Source organism: Perognathus longimembris, chromosome 18, assembly GCF_023159225.1.
Source record: "Perognathus longimembris pacificus isolate PPM17 chromosome 18, ASM2315922v1, whole genome shotgun sequence".
NCBI lineage: Eukaryota > Metazoa > Chordata > Mammalia > Rodentia > Heteromyidae > Perognathus > Perognathus longimembris.
In genome coordinates, this window is record NC_063178.1 from 40663265 (window position 1) to 40683099 (window position 19835).

Genomic DNA, 19835 nt, shown 5'->3' on the forward strand with positions numbered 1-19835 from the left:
TATTCCAAGCATCTACTTATACTTAATATTATCATGTCAGATTAGTAGCACCTGAGAATTTTCATCCTGTTTCTGGTGCTAGCGAAGAGAAATATCCTGATGTAATAGGGGCATTGTGTATTTGTTATGGTATTCCTAGTTATCTAGTTAATATAGAGCCATTATTACTACTATGATATTTCTTCTTTCTACTTTATAGATAATGGAGCAAGCTCCCAAATATTTTGTAAGAAAAACACATTTGTAGAAGAATAAAATTCCATACTTGGTCTTCTCCTGACTCAGGGCTAATTTCTTGATGAAAATGTGCCATTACAGATGCCTGTGTCCTTTGAAGATGTGGCTATGGATTTCAGCTGGGAGGAGTGGCAGGACCTGGACATTGCTCAGAGGACCCTGTATAGAGATGTAATGCTGGAGACCTACAGCAACTTGTTGTCCTTGGGTAAGCAAAAGGTACATTAATTTACAGGGTCAGGTGCTTTGTTTTTTTGTTTTTAGTAGATCTATGAGTCTTTATCAAAGGTGCAATGATATTTAAGTATTATATTACAGAATATGGGAAGTAGTGCATCTTTCCAAGAAAATCCTCTCCTTGATTATATTACCACAGAGGCAATTTTATTCTCATTCTTCAAGAAGTCAAGGTAGCATCAGTTAGGCAACAGTTCTGAGACATGATCTATTACCAGGGGAGTTTCTTATGAAACGTGTGGCCATTGCGATAGATGGATATATAATCTAGAGTAGAATGTATATTTGTACTCAATGTAAAATCTAAAAATTAGTGATTGAAAGTGGGCATTTAAAATCTAAAGCTTCTACGGGGCACTCCTCTTCATACTTGTAATCGTAAGTATGGAAATCCAAACCAGCCAAATGATAAGATTCTCCAGGGGAATCCTTTCTTCAATGAAAAATAAAAATCCATTTAAAGTGGTAGAACTCTGGCCTTCGGCAAAAGAACTCAGGGGACTCAGCCATTTCTGGAGTTCAAGGGAAAACACTGAGAAAAAAAAATCCAAACCTTGTATTTCTATGCACAGTCAACCATGAAGCTATTGAGAAATGAGAAAGTAGAGTTTGGAGAAGTCAGAGGTTTTTAGCCTCCTGCACTCTCCTGTCCTGCTGGGGATACGGGAAAGCACACCCCACGCAGATGGGCCCAGGAAGAGGATATAGGGGGATGAGAGACCACCACCCAGCCCTTTTCTCCACAGAGGACAAACAGGCAGCCTGGAAGCAGGTCGAGCCAACTAGTTTATTCAGGAAATGATCTGTTCTTTTACACAGGTTGGAGGGCGGTGGAAGGGGAGGGGTACATGCACCTACATAGGCTGTGAAGGGACACCTGACCTGCTCATCAGGGTGAAGCTCCAAGGGACCTCCTTAAGGGGTGGCTCATATCTATGTCAGGGCCCTCCAAACCGCCTCGTAATGATGCAAGGCATCTGGGCGGGTGTGCCCCATAGGAGTAACCTGTGTACCAGCATGTCTGAGATCATTATAGCACAGATATCCAGAATCACCATGAACAATATTTCTCCACTCTTTCTTCGTAACAGGGCACTGTGTTTCTAAACCCAAGTTGATTATCAAGCTGGAGGAAAGTGCAGAAACATGGATGGGAGAAGCCTCAGGCAAGAATTTCCAAGGTGAGTGAATGCATCCTACACAGTGCTGTTGGAGACAGAGCTCAGGTGGTAAGTTCACTTCTTTTTGTTTGTTTTGTTTTTTAATTTATTTATTAATTAAATTTTGTTGACAAGGTGTTATGCAAAAGGAGTACAGTTACATAATAGGGCAGTGTGTACATTTCTTGTGATATCTTACACCCTCATTTTTCTTTCCCTTCCCTAGATCAGGTAGGCATATATACAATACACAGTGTAGCAAAAACATATACAGTAGCCACGTGGCATACGCCAAAGGAAATTCACCTAGAACTTTAAATATAATGTCAACAATAGAGTTTGCTTGTCCTTGTCTTATATGATCATTCATACATAGCTTTTGAGCTATTGTAATCCACTGAGAGGTCTACTTTAGACCTTTTTATGTTTAGTAGTTGTTTGGATTTAGTTACAAAATGTAAGGTCGCTGACCCAAACCTGTGGGAAATAGCATTTGACAAGAAGTTTTTTGTTTCTCAGACCTGGTCTCTACTGTCTCCCCCTCCACCCACCTTAACAGTCATATATCAAGGAGATCATGCCCCTTTGTTTTCTGTGTTCTAGGCTTGTCTCACTCAACATTATTTGTTCAAGTTCTGACCATTTCCCTGCGAATACCAATATTTCATCGTTTCTAATCACTATGTAGTATTCCATTGTATATAGGTACCACATTTTTTGGATCCATTCATCTGTAGATGGGCATCTGGGTTGTTTCCATATTTTGGCTATTGTGAATTGTGCAGCAATAAACATGGAAATGCTGATGTCTTTTTGATATCCTGAGACCTGTTGTTTAGGATAGGTGCCTAGGAGTGGTATGGCTGGGTCATCGGGTAGGTCTATGTTGAGATTTTTTAGGAACCTCCATACTGTTCTCCAAAGTGGTTGTACTAATTTGCACTCCCACCAACAATGGAGGAGGGTTCCTCTTTCCTCTCACCCTCTCCAGCATTTGTTGTTGCCTGAGTTCAGAGTATAGGCCATTCTAACTGGAGTGAGGTGGTATGTCAGGGTTGTTTTTATTTGCATTTTCTTTACTGCCAGGGATGTTGAACATTTTCTCCTATTTTTTTTTTTTTTGCCATTTTTATCTCTTCTCTTGTGAAGTGTCTCTTTAACTCCTTTTCCCATTTAAAATTGGTTTACTGGGCTTGGAGGGGGTTAGTTTTTTGAGTTCTCTGTAGATGACGCATATTAGGCCTTTGTCTTTTGTTGTGCTGGTAAAGATCCTTTCCCATATGGTTGGCTGCCTTTCTACTTTGGTCTTTACGTCTTTAGCTGTGCAGAACCTTTTTAATTTGTAGTAGTCCCATTTGTCGAGACTCTCCCCTATCTGTTGTGCCCCTGGGACTCTATTCCAGAAGTTCCTTTCTGTGCCTATAAGTTCTACCGTTTTTCCTACTTTGTCCTTTAGTAGTTTCAAAGATTCAGGTCTGATGTTGAGGTCCTTGATCCATTTTGAGTTGATCTTGGTACATGGTGATAGGCTAGGGACTACTTTGAGTTTTCTACATATGGCTTCCCAGTTTTCCCAGCACCAGTAGTTTAAGAGGCTATGTTTTTTCCATTTTGTCTTTAGCTCCTTTGTCAAATATCAGCTGACTGTAAGAGTGCGGTTTTATTTCTGGGTCTTCAATTCTATTCCATGGGTCTTCAAGTCTGTTCTTATACCAATACCAGGCTGATTTTGTTATGATTGCTCTATAATAGAGCTTGAAGTCTGATATTGTGATACCTCCTTCACTGCTTTTTTTGCCTAGAATTGCTTTGGCTATTCTAGGTCTTTTGCTGTTCCATATGAATTTATGGGTTGCTTTCTCTATTTCAGTGATGAATGTAGCTGGGATCTTGATGGGAATTGCATTGAGTTTGTATAACAATTTGATCAATATTTCCATTTTCACTATATTGATTCTGCCTACCCATGAGCACTGGAGGTCTTTCCATCTCCTTGTATCATATTTGATTTCCCTTTTTAGATTTTTATACTTCTCATTAAATAGGTCATTCACGTTTTTAGTTAGGTTGATCCCTAGGTAATTTATGCTTTTTTAGCTATTGTAAATGGTATTATTTCCACAATTTCCTTTTCTGCTTGTACATTGCTGGTGTACAGAAAAGATGCTGACTTTTGTGGATTTATTTTGTAGCCTGCTACTTTGCCAAAATGGTTTATTAGGGTAGGAGTTTGGATACTGAGTTTTTTGGGTCCTTCACATATAAGACTATGTCATCTGCAAATAGGGATAGTTTGATTTCTTCTATGCCGATGTGGATCCCTTTTTTGCCCTCCTCTTGCCTTATTGCTATAGGTAGGGATTGCAGCACTATGTTGAAAAGGAGTGGGGAGACTGGGCATCTGTTGGCATCTGGCCCTTAGACTTGATGGAGGGGCTTGACACCCCGCCCCCAGCCCTGGGGAATGCGGAAGCAGGCTTCTCTCTCTGGGTCAGAAACCAGAGAAACTGGCTTTCCAGCCAGCCCATGCATCTCCCCGTCTAGCCAGCCCGGCACCTACCAGCCCCGCCCTGGCTCGGCGCTCTCGAGTGACGTTAGCTCAAGGGGAGATCATGTGACAGCTTTCAGCCTGTCGGCATCCTGGCCAATCCCCTTCTCTCGGAATTATCCCCCGGTATCTTTGTCCTAATAAAGTTAGTTGGTTCTTGAAGCTGACTCCGAGACTTGCGTACACCTGACTTTGTCTATTGATAAGGGGCCGGTCACGCTTTCTCGAATCGGCAACGCGCGCGTTAGGATGGTGCTGGCTCCCCCACTCCACTCTAGCCTTATCTGCGGGCCGGGTGACTAGGAGAGAGAGTGTGAAAGGGAGTGTAAAGAAGAGTAGCTGAGCTTTGTTCCCTATGCTGGGAGAGTCTACTGACCCCGACAGGCATCCTTGTCTTGTTTCTGAGTTTAGGGGAATGGTTTTAGTTTCTCCCCATTTAATATGATATTAGCAGTTGGTCTGTTGTATATGGCTTTTATTGTTTTAAAGAATGTTCCATCCATTCCTGTTCTCTCCAGAGCTTTTAACAAGTATGGATGTTGTGTTTTGTCAAAGGCTTTCTGGGCATCAACTGAGATAAAAATGTGATTCTTGGTTTTTAGATCTGTTTATGTCTTGAATTACATTAACAGATTTACGGATGTTGAACCATTCTTGTGTTTGTGGGATAAAGCCTATTTGATCATGACGTATAATTTTCTTGATCAGTTTCTGGATCCTGTTAGCTAATATTTTATTGAGGACCTTTTTGTCTATGTTCATTAGTGATATTTGTCTGTAGTTCTTTTTTTCTTGTTGGGTCTTTGCCTGGTTTGGGAATGAGTATAATATTAGCTTCATAGAATGAGTTTGGGATTTCTCCCTCTGTTTCTATTTCGTGGATAATTTTGAGGAGTATTGGTATTAGCTCCTCACTAAATGTTTTATTTATAGAATTCATTGGTGAATCCATCCGGGCCTGGGCTTTTCTTTGTTGGGAGGCTCTTGATTACCCCCTGTATCTCGCTGTAAGTTATTGGTTTATTTAGTTCATTTATTTCTTCTTGATTCAGTTTGGACAGTTTATACTTCTATAAGTATTGATCCATTTCTGTAAAATTATTGTTCTTTAGTGAGGAGAGTTTCTGGAAATAGTTCCTTATGATTGTTTGAATATCGTGTGTATTTGTTGTAATTTTTCCAGTGGAGTCCCTGATCTTATGGATATGAGTCTCTTCTCTGCTTTTTTTGTAAGTCTTGCAAGGGGTTTGTCAATTTCATTTACTTTCTCAAAGAACCAGCTTCTAGTTGTATTTCTTTGTTGAATGGTCTTTCTATTTTCAATCAGATTTATCTCTTTTTTAAACTTTGTAATCTCTCTCCTCCTAGTCCTTTTAGATTTGATTATTTCTTGTTCCTCCAGGTGTTTTAGTTTCATCGTGAGGTTATTCACCTGCTCTGATTCCATTCTTTTAACGTGAGTGCTGAGGGCAATGATCTTGTCCCTCTGCAATGTCTTCACTGTATCCCATAGGTTTCTTTGTGATGTATTTTCATTGTTGTTGTGGCTAATGAATTTGTTAATTTCATCCTTAGTTTGTTCTTTGACCCAAGTGTTAGATAACAGTGAGAGGGTTAAGCCTCTACGTATTTGGATAGCCTCTGTGGTGTCCTTTGTTATTGAGGGTTACCTTGATTCCACTGTGATTAGATATTGTACATGGGATGATGTCAATACTCTTGTATTTGCTGAGGTTCTTTGTGTGGGCTATGACATCTATTTTGGAGTATGTTCCATGGGCTGCTGAGAAGAATGTGTATTGGGTCTCGGTAGGGTGAAAGACTCTGTACAGATTTGTCAGATCCATTTGGCATATGGTATTACTTATGTCTTCGGCTCCCTTGCTAATCCTCTGTGTGTTGGATTTGTCCCTTGGAGAGAGTGGAGTATTAAAGTCTCCCACTATGATTGTGTTTGGGTCTATCTTGTTCTGTAGTTCTGTGTGAATTTATTTGACATATGTAGGGCCTCTTGTTCGGTGAGTATAAATTTATCACCATGATGTCTTGATTCTGGATTTTTCCTTGTATTAATATGTAGTGTCCTTCTTTGTCTTTTTGAGTTGATTTTAATGAAAAGTCGAGCTTGTCTGAAATAAGAATGGCTACCCCTGCTGTTTTGGTAGGTGTGTTTGATTGGAAGTTCTTGCTCCATTCTTTCATTCAGAGCCTGTTTTTGTCCCTTGCTGTAAGATGGGTCTCTTGAAGACCACAGATAGCAACTTTTTGTTTATGTCTGCTCATCCTTATCGGAGAGTTAATACCATTTATATCAAAATATCTCTCACCTGCACTTGAGAGCTCGAACACACTTCTGTAATCTCCTATGGATCAATTATCAAGTCCCTGGATCTGGACACCAGTTGTTGGACCTAGGTAACTGCAATTGTAGTCAGGACAGGGGGGATGCAGAGGCAAGTGGACCAATGCACACTTTATTTTAGGAGGGCCAGGGTTTATATAGGGTTAGAAATCAATTTACAACTTCAAGAGTAAAATTAATACAGAAAGATATCCATACCAATTCAAAAGTTGCGAATGTCACTATTGCAAGGGATGTCTCTAGGACAAAGGTTATCACTACTACTAAGGATGTCGCTACTACAAAGGATCAAATCATTCAATGCAGAACTCTATCACCTAGCTAATATTTCCTCAAGACTAATTATCTTAGACCATTGACTTCACTATTTACTGTCAAAAGCCTTGGCGGGAGCAGCTGTGCAAACAAGTCTCCCTAGGGTGGCTCTATACAGGGGGTGAGAATCTCAGGACAAAGTGTCTTCCTTTGGCCAACAACGGAGCCTCTTTAATGAAGATTTGTTCCCATAGGCCTATTAGTTTGCTAATAAGGCATCAAAATATCTGTGCCGAGGTTAGGTCCCCCACTGGTCAGTGAAATTATTCTCCCACAGGAAGGGGATACAAGAGGATTATAAATGAAAGAGGCTACAGTTTCACATGGCATGTTGAAAATAATTACAACAGTGATATAACACTTGTTTCCTTAACCTGGAGTTCATTCCACTTCACATCACCTTCTGCGTTCATAAGTGCATAGCTATTAGGCTCTTGTGATCCTCTGCTGTGACTAGCCTAAACCTGTGCCAATTATTCCCTCTGAGGGAAACCATTGAGTCCATTTTTTTTTGAGTCTGGCTCACTTCACTTAGTATAATTTTTTCCAAGTTCTTCCATTTCCTAATGAATGTGGCTATGACATTCTTTCTGATAGAGGCATAAAATTCCATTGTGTATATGTACCATATTTTCCTGATCCATTCGTCTACTGAAGGGCATCTGGGTTGGTTCCATATTTTACCTATGACAAATTGTGCTGTGATGAATGTTGTGCTGGTCACTTTAGTGTGTTCTTGTTTGTGGTCTTTTGGTTAGATGCCCCAAAGTGGGGCTACTGGGTTATAAGGGAGCCATATGTTTAAACTTCCTGAAGAATCTCCATACTGCGTTCCAGAGTGGCTGAACCAGTTTACATTCCCACCAATCATGAAGTAGCGTTCCCTTTTGGTCACATCCCCTCCAAAATTTGTTACTTTTTTTTTGTTTTTTGTTTTTTTGTTTTGTTGTTGTTTTTTTTTCTTCATAAAGGACATTCTTACTGGGTTGAGGTGTAATCTCAATATTGTTTGATTTCCATTTATTTTATGGCCAGTGATGCAGAGCACTTTTTCTTATGTCTCTTGGCCATTCTCATTTCCTCATCAGATAAGTCTCTTTTTAAGTGTTTAGCTCACTTGTTGAGGGGGCTCTTGGTTCTTTGAGGTTTTGTTTTGTAGGAATTTATTTTTTTTTTAGTTCTGAGTATATTTTAGACATGAGTCCTTTGTCCATTGTAGGGCTGGTAAAGATCTTTTCCTAATCTGTGGGCTTTCTGTTTATCTTTGAAGCTATGTCTTTAGCTCAGCAGAAGCTCTGGAGTTTGATGCAGTCCCATTTACCAAAGCTTTCTTTGATTTTTAGCATTTCTGGGCCTTTATTAAGGAAGTTTCCTCCTGTGCCAAGGAGCCCAATTGTTTCTCCTACTCATTCTTGTAGTATTTTCAGGGTATCTGTTTTTATTTTGATGTCTTTGATCCTCATGTTTATTTGTTTATTTTTTTGATGAATCATTTTAGATGTCCTGGAAATTGATGACATGATTAAGAGTTGCAAGAAAAGTCCAGAAGAATGGCCATGTGAAGTAGCAATCACCAAAAGCAACCCTGTGGATGAAAGAGTGAGATTAGTGAGAACTTTTCATTTGAGCTCTAAACACATGCCAGAGCTGCATAGGAATAGTAGGAAATCCTTAGGACTGAGGACTGAGGCATCCATTGCATATCAGAATATGGTTGTCCATTTTGAGCCTGAAGAGATGCATGCTGGATCCAGGCCTGGTGTCTCTCATGTAGATAAAAAATCCCTTAGCAACATGGAGACTTTTAATCAACGTTCAGAAATTCCCAGTGAGCAGCATTATTTCACAGATGGTGGAGAAGTGACGGTATTAACCTCAAAGACCATATTCTTTAAAAATAATTGTGCTTCTGTGGGAGAAAATCATTATGAATGCAACAGATATGGAAAGGCCCTCAAACACATGTCAGCTCTAAGAACACATAATAGAATATATATTACTGAGAAAACTTATGAATGTAATATATGTGAAAATTCCTTCAGGAGCAAGAAAATTCTTAAAAGACATAACAAAATTGACTCAGGTGAGAGACCTTATATATGTAACAAATGTGGAAAATCTTTCAGGTTGAGGACAATTTTAAATGCACATAATAGAATTCACACAGGTGGGAAACCATACAAATGTAACCAATGTGGGAAGTCCTTCACCTGGAAAACTCAACTCAGTATTCATCAGGTAACTCATACAGGAGAGAAACCTTATAAATGTAACACATGTGAAACGTGTTTCATGTGGAAAGTGCCACTACTAATGCATCAGAGAACTCATACAGGAGAGAAACCTTATAAACATAACACATGTGGAAAGTCATTTCCCCAGAAATCACACATCAGTGTTCATGAGAGAACAAATTCAGGAGAGAAACCTTATAAATGTGAGACATGTGGAAGGACTTTTGCCCGGAAGTCATACCTAAGTGATCATGAGAGAACACATACAGGAGTGAAACCTTATAAATGTAACACATGTGGAAAGTATTTCGCCTCAAAATCAATGCTTAGTGTTCATGAGAGAACACATACAGGAGAGAAATCGTATAAATGTAACACATGTGGAAAGTCTTTTGCCAGGAAAACACACCTTCGTGTTCATGAGAGAACTCATACAGGAGAGAAACCTTATAAATGTAACACATGTGGAAAGTATTTTGCCTCAAAAACAATGCTTAGTGTTCATGAGAGAACACATACAGGAGACAAACCTTATAAATGTAACACATGTGGAAAGTCTTTTACCCAAAAATCAAGCGTTACTGTTCATGAGAGAACACATACAGGAGAAAAACCTTATAAATGTAACACATGTGGAAAGTCTTTTACCCAGAAATCACACCTAAATCTTCATGAGACAACACATACAGGAGTGAAACCTTATAAATGTAACACATGTGGAAAGTATTTTGCCTCAAAATCAACGCTTAGTGTTCATGAGACAACACATACAGGAGAGAAATCTTATAAATGTAACACATGTGGAAAGTCTTTTGCCAGGAAAACACAACTTTGTGTTCATGAGAGAACTCATACAGGAGAGAAACCTTATAAATGTAACAAATGTGGAAAGTATTTTGCCTCAAAAACAATGCTTAGTGTTCATGAGAGAACCCATACAGGAGAGAAACCTTATAAATGTAACACATGTGGAAAGTCTTTTACCCAGAAATCACACCTAAGTCTTCATGAGACAACACATACAGGAGTGAAACCTTATAAATGTAACACATGTGGAAAGTATTTTACCAAGAAATCAAAAGTTACTGTTCATGAGAGAACACATACAGGAGACAAACCTTATAAGTGTAACACATGTGGAAAGTCTTTTACCCAGAAATCAAGCATTACTGTTCATGAGAGAACACATACAGGAGAAAAACCTTATAAATGTAACACATGTGGAAAGTCTTTTACCCAGAAATCACACCTAAATCTTCATGAGACAACACATACAGGAGTGAAACCTTATAAATGTAACACATGTGGAAAGTATTTTGCCTCAAAATCAACGCTTAGTGTTCATGAGACAACACATACAGGAGAGAAATCTTATAAATGTAACACATGTGGAAAGTCTTTTGCCAGGAAAACACACCTTCGTGTTCATGAGAGAACTCATACAGGAGAGAAACCTAATAAATGTAACACTTGTGGAAAGTATTTTGCCTCAAAAACAATGCTTAGTGTTCATGAGAGAACACATACAGGAGAAAAACCTTATAAATGTAACACATGTGGAAAGTCTTTTACCCAGAAATCACACCTAAGTCTTCATGAGACAACACATACAGGAGTGAAACCTTATAAATGTAACACATGTGGAAAGTATTTTACCAAGAAATCAAAAGTTACTGTTCATGAGAGAACACATACAGGAGACAAACCTTATAAATGTAACACATGTGGAAAGTCTTTTACCCAGAAATCAAGCGTTACTGTTCATGAGAGAACACATACAGGAGAAAAACCTTATAAATGTAACACATGTGGAAAGTCTTTTACCCAGAAATCACACCTAAGTCTTCATGAGACAACACATACAGGAGTGAAACCTTATAAATGTAACACATGTGGAAAGTATTTTGCCTCAAAATCAACGCTTAGCGTTCATGAGACAACACATACAGGAGAGAAATCTTATAAATGTAACACATGTGGAAAGTCTTTTGCCAGGAAAACACACCTTCTTGTTCATGAGAGAACTCATACAGGAGTGAAACCTTATAAATGTAACACATGTGGAAAGTATTTTGCCTCAGAATCAACGCTTAGTGTTCCTGAGACAACACATACAGGAGAGAAATCTTATAAATGTAACACATGTGGAAAATCTTTTACCCAGAAATCAAGCATTACTGTTCACGAGAGAACCCATACATGAGAGAAACCTTACAAATGTTACACAATTGGAATGTATTTCACCCAGTAGACTTATCTTAGTATTCATCAGTGAACACAAAGAAGAGAAACGATATGAACATAACAAGTGTGGAAAGTTTTTATCCCACAAGTCAGAACTCAGTTCACAGAAGCAAGTTCAAACATGTGAAAAACTTTATGTAATCAATGTGGAAATTCACTCACCTGGAAGTCACACCTTACTTTTCATGAGAACACACGCACATGAGAGAAACTTTATTGATGTAACACATGTGGGAAGTTTTCACCCAGAAATCCTGTCTTCCTGTTCATCAGCAAATATACACAGGAGAGAAATCTTCGGAATGCAGCACATTTGGAAAGTCCTACAGGGTCAGGTCATCCTTAAGGAAACATAACAGAATTCACACAGGTCAGGAATCATATGAATGTAACCAGTGTGGGAAGTTTTTCACCTGGAAAACACACGTGAGCAAAAGAAGTTTAGTGAGGAGGGTAACAACTACTTTAAGAAACGCTTCATAATTACTCACCAACAAAACAGGAACACATAAAACAATTCGTGAATGCATTGAAAAGGAAGAAAATATTACTACAAATTACACTAGGGATGAACCTTGAATACAATCAGCTAAAGAACATACACCAGTTAGAAAGGAACAGACATGGCCTGCTGTCTTTTATTGAGTGTGCAACGATCAACAAACTCATACACAAAAAGAATGGTGGCTCTGGACACTGGGATAGAGAGGCACAAGAGCTGCATGTTCAATGATTCTACTGCTTCACGTATGGAAATGGAAGATGAGAAATGTTCTAAGTACATGGAAGAGCTGGGAACCCAAAATAAACATGCACTATCAGTTTTCTTCTGAACACAGAACATCTTTTGGTGCTGTATAATTTTTGAGACCCAATTTCTAAAATAATAGCTTTTTTGTGTGTGCTATCCTTGGAGTTTGAATTCAGGCCCTGAGCACTGTCCCGGGCTTCTTATTGCTCAAGACTAGCACTCTATTACTGAGGAATCGAACTCAGCCCTTTATGCATGCTAGGCAAGCACAAACTACCACTAGGCCACATTCCCAGCCCCTAAAACCACAGCTTTTACTGATTTGGTCCACCTAAAATGAAGCTGGACCCTGACACACACCTCTTATTCTAGCTACTCTGGAGTCTGTGGGCTGAGGTTTTAGGTTTAGAATCAGTCCATGCAGAAAATTCCACAAGACTATTTGCAATTAAGCAGCAAAAAGTCCGAAGTGGAGCTGTGGCCCAAGTATTAAAGCACCAGACTTGACTAGAAAAAACAAAGACGAACAGTAAGATAAACTTAGAAATCAGACTCCTCAGTAAATTTTTAATTTGTCATTGAAATCAGTTATTTTAGAATATGTCTCTTTGAAAAGTGTTACACTTGATTTTAGATAATTTCTTGTTTAATGTGTACTTAAAATAAAGGTAATCTTAATGGCAAAAAAAAGAAGTGATAAAATAATGGCATTCACAGGGAAATACTCAGATCTTGAATGAATAATGTTAAGCAAGACCAACCTAGAGAACAGAGCTCAGATCATGTCTGTAAAATAACAAACTTCTTTTCAAATGGTATTTCTACATGTTTTGGTCAGCGACATTACATCATGTCTCTAAAACCAAACAATTCCTAAATAAATATAAAAAGGTCTAGGGTAGCCCTTCCAGGAGCACAATAGCTGAAGAGCTACATACATGTGATTATATAAGATGAGGGTAAGCAAAATAAACTCTAAGAGATGGAAACAGGAGGATTTTACTGTTGTCATTATGTTTAATGTACTAGGTGAATTTCCTTTGACATACCCCCTGTGTGTTGGGCTCGTTAGCCTGTCCCGGCTCGGGTACTTATTTCTTTCTTTCCACCCTCCCTTTCTCGCCCTCTCCCCTAGTTGTCTGACCCGCAGATAAGCTAGGGTGAAGCCGGGGAGTCAGCTCCAACCTGTCGTGCACGTGGCCTGGCCACGGATGTGTGCCCGCCTTCATGTGTGCCCGCCTCCTTACCGCTAGAAGTGTGACGTACACATGCCACGGGGTCAGCTTCTTAGAGCGAACTAACTATTGAGACAAGGACAAGGGGAGATGATTCCGAGGGGAGGGGTTTGGCCAGGATCTCGGTAGGCTGAAAGGTACCACCTAACCCCCAAGAGCTATCGTCACTCGAGTGCGCCGAGCCAGGGCGGAGCTTGTAGGCACCGGGCTGGCTAGGATGGGTTGGGGGCTGTTTGCCCGACCGGTTTCTCTGGATTCTGATCCAGAGAGGGAAGCCGGGCCGCATTCCCCAGGGCTGGGGGAGGGGCATCAAGCCCGTTCCATCAAGGAGAATGGCCGATCCCAACACCTGCCTCTTTTATATTTAATTATTATTTTTTCTTCGAACAGCAGGAGGCGCCCTACTTGAGAGTGTGCCATGTCTTAGGTTGCCCCCCCCAAGGGGAGTTGTACCCATCTTGGGCTAATGCCCTAGCTCTTCAGGCTGACCTTCCTGCCGGGCTGGCGGGCCCAATGAGAGGCCTTGGGGAGAGTGGGATTGGCACTTGAAAGAAAGCCCTGATAATTTTCTCCCATGCCAGCGGACCTCAGTAAGCAGCAGGTCCTAGGGGCCGAGTGACGAGCCTCATGGGGTTCCTATATGGCTAAAAGGCCAAAGGCCACTTGGCACCTGGACAGCTCTGGCCCATCGCTTACAATAAGAGACCCATGGGTCTAGCACAGGGCGAGGTAAACATAATGTAAATGGGAGCATAAAGCAGACATGAGCATAAGCAATCGTAATACAAGGCAAATGCAAACATGAGCAACTGTAACACATGAGCAATTACAACACAGGCACAAGGCAATGGAGGGTCTCTTATCTGGGTCAGTCCACAGAAAACAGAGGAATTCGGGTCCAGTCTGGTGTCACTCAAGGTAGCGCAGATGGCTCTTCCTTCCCTTGATGGTGAGGTAGAGGCGGGTTCAGGTCCTGGCGATGTGGCAGCCAGGGTGCTGGTAACTTAACAACTGAGGTTAGTAAACACTTCATAGTAAACATTGCAGCAAGGTACCAATCCCTTGCTATTGTAAACATTTATCATAAAACATTAAAGTGTCCAAGTCCTTTAGCTCCTATTTCCCTCCAATGTGGACCCCTGAGATAAGCAGCAAAGGGGGGGAGCGAAGGGAGGAACAACCGTGCAACATTTCCCTTTGGTCCTTGTGCAAGGCTGTGGGCCACGCTGCCACAGCAAATGTTACTCCAAAGGGCATCAGGCAGGGTCCAGGGAAGAAACAGGGCCAACACTGGGTCAATCGCTGGTGCAGGCAGGCTTTCCCGTTTCTCCATAGAAAATTCCACCTCGGTCTTTGCTTTCCTGAGAGGAAACAAGGGGAGACATCCCTCAAGGGCAGGTGCCCTTGGGTGGTCATTCTGATGGACAATATTTTACATCTCTATCAGGTATCCAGATTGGATTCGGTTCCCCAGTGGGGAAAACACAGGCAAAGCCCCTTCCAGCACTGAATCTGGACCATACCACGCCCCTGTCAGAGGATCCTTCCACCGGACCTCCACCTTTAAGTAGGGTGTTTGGCTTTACCAGTGTCTCTGGAAAGCCGACAGAGGTTGGTCCTTAGAGAAATTTAAAATATTCAATGTAAACATCGCTGTCCTCAGCTGGTCATGGGGGCTTCCCCCCCTTTTTTGTTTTAATAATTGATCCTTCAGGGTCTTATTACGCCTCTCAATTATGGCTTGACCCTTTGGGTTATAAGGTATTCCAGTGGTATGTTTAATATTCCACATTTGCAAAAATTCCTGTAAAGACTTACTGGTGAAACAAGGTCCATTATCTGTTTTAACCTGTAAAGGCAGCCCTAGGATAGCAAAACACTGTAAGAAATGGCTTTCAGCATGCCGTGCTCTTTCCCCGGTATGGAGAGAGGCTTAACACACGCCAGAGCATGTGTCAATAGACATAAATACATATTTTAGCCTTCCAAAAGGAGCGTAGTGGGTTACATCAGTCTGCCAAATTAGGTTAGGATTCAAGCCTCTTGGGTTCACCCCTGGAGATTGTAGGGGAGGGACTTGCACAAAAGGCATACACAATTTGCAAGTCCTTATAATCTTTTTTAAGTCTTTTATAGGAATTGAAGGAAATCTCTGATGTAACCCTCTCCAATTTAAGTGAGTACGCTCATGAAGTCCTTTGGCCATTTGGAGGTTTTCAGATTGTACCATGGCCAGAGCTATGATGGTTCCATTAGTGGCCAGCTGGTCAGCATAAGATTACTTTGTGCCAGGTCCCCAGGCATTCCTTGGTGTCCACGAAGGTGCTGTAAAAATATAGGCTCACTCCACTCTTTTAACAGAGACCTGACTTGGATCATCAGAGGAGTGACTGGGTTTTCATCCAATTTGATATATGAACATACCAGGTTGGGTAGCAAATTATCCACATACAGACTATCAGAGAACAAGTTCATTGGCTGTTTAACATGGGTCAGTGCCAAGGCAACTGCGTACAACTCTTTAAATTGTGCAGAGCCAGTGATGGCTTCAAAGTAATGGGTGTTCTCTTTCCCACCGGCATGGGGCGAGGCGGAGCGCACCACTACAGCAGAGCCGGCTCGTCCACCATCTGTAAACAGATTGGCAGCCTTGACAAGAGGCTTGGTAGAGAAAAGCACAGGGGGTGTCCATTGTAGCCTGGAAAATGAGGTCACCCATCTTGAAGTGCCATAGTGGCAATCTACCTTACCCATAAAGCCCTCCAGGGCACTAGACACACATGCATTATTTCTTCTGAGCCATTCAAAATCTGACAACCGGTAGGGAATAGTTAGCACATCGGGATCTCTCCCATAATGTCTCAGGGAAGTATCCCTGCCCTTAATTACCAAGTCTGCTAGCTGGTCTAGCTGGGAATAAACTCTGGGAGCTCCTCCCACTGATGCGTGCACCCATTGAAGGGGCTCACCTGATTGCGTAATTACAGCTGAGGAAAGTTCAGATCCGGGGAGGATCCAAAGGCAAAGTGGGCACTCAGGCTTGTAGCGTGCCAGCTATGCCTTATTTAGGGCCAATTGGATTTTCTGGAAGGCTGTTTGAAGTTATGGAGTTATTGTAATAACATCAGTGGGCGCTTTGCCCTTCAAAGAGGGGGTGCCTGCGGGGACTATCTGTTCATTGATTTTCCTTAGGTCCTGTACCATCCTCCATTTACCAGAGGCCTTTCATACCACAAATACAGGGCTATTCCAAGGGCTCAGCGAAGGTCTAATATGCCCACGGGACAGTTGTTCTGAAACTATTTCCTTTAATTTTTCTAATTTGTTTGAGGGAATAGGCTACTGTTCCACCCAAATCGGGGTGCCCGGGTGCCATCGAATGGCAGGAACAGTAGGGACAGTGACCCTTAGGATTGGGGGTGAGGCTCTATAGAAGAATTGGGAGCCTCCAGCCCTGAGGCCTCAGAGGGAGGCGCTTTCTAGCAGCCACTAGAGCTACCTGGAAGGTCCTGGCCTGTGATGACCGCAGCCTGAATCTTTTCCAAGATATCTCATGCCAGCAGATTATCTGGTGATTTCGTTATTATTATTAAGGGACGCACTATTCCTTTGCCACCATTCATATCATTCCAAGGAAGCCAGTCTCTGGTTGTTTCACTTCCAACTGTGCCTCCTACCCCTGAAATCTGGGGCCGGGGATTAAGTCTCACCCTGGAGGCACTAGCTCCTTCTTTAATATGGTCCGATCTGCTCCTGTATCAATTAAGAATCGGAACTCCTTTCCAAATATCATGATTACTGTCTCTGGCCTTATCTCGGGGGCAATGGGGACTGTCCAGCAAGGGGCTTCAGGCTGTTTATTGCCTTGGTTGGTGGGGAATCTCAAAGTCGGGCCGTAAAGCAGATGTTTTGCCCAGGGCATGTTCGGCCCGCCTCTCTCAAGAACCATCCTCCTGGACTCAGGGAAATCTGTAGTTTTCTGCAACTCCCATGAAGGCCTCTGAATTTAAAAGTGGCCAGGCCATTTCTTTTTTTTTTTTTGCTGCAGGGCACTGCCGCCGCCGCGCCACCGTGGCACGGGGCTGCCAAAATCTGCATATGTATAGAGCCAAGCTGAGCCTCCCATGGGGGAGGGGTAGCAAGCCTGCGGCTGCACTGCTCATCTCCCGGCTGCCGTGGCTTGGGGTCCCGGGGACCAAACATGCATTCGTCCCTGGGCCTCTTGGAGTGGGGCGTAGGGGCCCTCTCCAAATCAAAATTCCCTCCAGCTGCCCTCTCCTGAATCCAGGGATTCCCCGCCGGGGTCCCAAGAGAGGCACGCCTTGAGAGTCTTAATGGCTCGCAGTGGGAGCTCTCCTCCCCATTCTGCCACTTGTAATCCCCGCTCTAGTCGGTCCCAAGTTTCCCACGAGAGTGGGTTGGCTCCAGTTAGCCACGGGACCCTATGGGTCAATTCCTCCCAAATTCGTATAGTGCAGGGCTCTGAGATATTAATCCCCGCGTTTTGGAGGGTGAACTTTAGGATTTTAAGGGGCAAACTGCTTTTCTGACTCTGGACTTGTCCCATCCTTTTACCTGGAGTGGGAGGACCACGTGTCCCAGGGTTTCCAACCTGTTTCCGACAGGGTCGGTCGGGAGCCGGACTTCCTCGCGTGGATTCGTGAAACCCACGTGGGCGCCAAAATGTTGGGCTCGTTAGCCTCTCCCGGCTCGGGTACTTATTTCTTTCTTTCCACCCTCCCTTTCTTGCCCTCTCCCCTAGTCGTCCGACCCGCAGATAAGCTAGGGTGAAGTGAGGGAGTCAGCTCCGACCTGTCGTGCACGTGGCCTGGCCACGGATGTGTGCCCGCCTCCTTACCGCTAGAAGTGTGACGTACACATACCACAGGGTCAGCTTCTTAGAGCGAACTAACTTTATTGAGACAAGAACAAGGGGAGATGATTCTGAGGGGAGGGGTTTGGCCAGGATGTCGATAGGCTGAAAGGTACCACCTGACCCCCAAGAGCTATCTTCACTGGAGCGCGCCGAGCCAGGGCAGAGCTTGTAGGCGCCGGGCTGGCTAGGATGGGTTGGGGGCTGTTTGCCCAAACAGTTTCTCTGGATTCCGATCCAGAGAGGGAAGCCAGGCCGCATTCCCCAGGGCTGGGGGAGGGGCATCAAGCCCCTTCCATCAAGGAGAAAGGCCAATCCCAACACTTGTGGTCACTGTATATGATTTTAGTACACTGGATATTGTATATATACTTATCTGAACTAGGGAAGAGAAAGAAAAATGAAGAAAGGTGTAACAAATATGACAAGAAATGTATTTACTACCTTATTATGTAACTCTACCGTCTCTGTACATCACCTTATCAATATAAATTTTAAAAAAAGAAGAGCATGATGCTCTGAGTTCAAGCCCCAGTGCTGGAAATAAATTAATGAACAAATAACTAAAACCAAACCCAGAAGCCAGTGCGTAAGGAGATCTGTAGTTTTGAGCACCCATACCCACTGCCGTGTCCCCTCTGGATAGCCATCATGAAAATTGCAATGTAGTTGATGTGCAGCATTCTGATGCTGTTTTACAAAGCCAGAGGAGAGTGGGTGCTCACAGCACCATATTTCCTAAGACAGTTCCCCAGAAAGGATGGAGGAGGCAATGGAGAGTTTAGTGCACTGATGGCCAATCCTATAACCAGGCAAAAATTAAATAACTCACCAACTAAGTATTAATATCTTTCAGTGCAGAAAAGCAGAAAAGAATTTACCCCTGAGTGACAGCTGAAAATTTCCCTTTCACATAGATCAAGGAACTGATCCATGTTAGGGCCTCATTAAGCCACGGACTTTGCTTACAGTGGTGTGAATATAATAATCTGCATGCCAGGGCTACCAAAATCCCTGTGCTCTGAGCCCAGCTCTTGGTTTGTTACTGTTTTGTTTGGAGGAGGAAGGGGAATGTTTTTCCTCACAACTTGAAGAACAAAATATCAACCTTCACCTAATGGGTTTTCCCCACTCATTTATAAAATTACTTTTCTAATTCAAACAGGGGGAAATCCTCTATTGAGTCTATGAAGTAACTTCACAAGTATACTTGCAACTCCCTTTATGACAAAGCTCTGATGGTTTACATGGACTGAATGTAGGTATAAGAAGCATCAGTGGCTGGGAATATGGCCTAGTGGCAAGAGTGCTTGCCTTATATACATGAAGTCCTGGGTTCAAATACCCAGCACCACATATACAGAAAATGACCAGAAGTGGCGCTGTGGCTCAAGTGGAAGATTGCTAGCCTTGAGAAAAAGAAACCAGGGACAGTGCTCAGGCCAAGAGTGCAAAGCATGGGACTGGCAAAACAAACAAACAAAAAAAAAAAAAACCAAACTTCTGTTACAAGAAGCATCAAAGGATCCCCCAAACTCTGGGGGGTGTTCTCCAGATAGATGCCATCAGTCCTCAGTCTGACATGTGACCCCTGACTGGATCTGGCGCCTGAATCTCTTGCTGGCTCATCCACTTTGTG

General features: G+C 42.4%; 1 protein-coding gene across 1 annotated transcript; it reads left to right on the plus strand.

Annotated features, from left to right (window-relative positions):
• Positions 1-330: 330 nt before the first annotated feature.
• LOC125366974 (zinc finger protein ZFP2-like) lies at positions 331-11344 on the plus strand (the record flags this gene model as incomplete). The annotated part of the gene is given in 3 exon segments (XM_048367646.1): positions 331-445; positions 1566-1655; positions 8943-11344. Coding segments are annotated over 3 exon segments (2607 nt in total), but the record flags the coding sequence as incomplete, so codon positions are not given.
• Positions 11345-19835: the final 8491 nt, after the last annotated feature.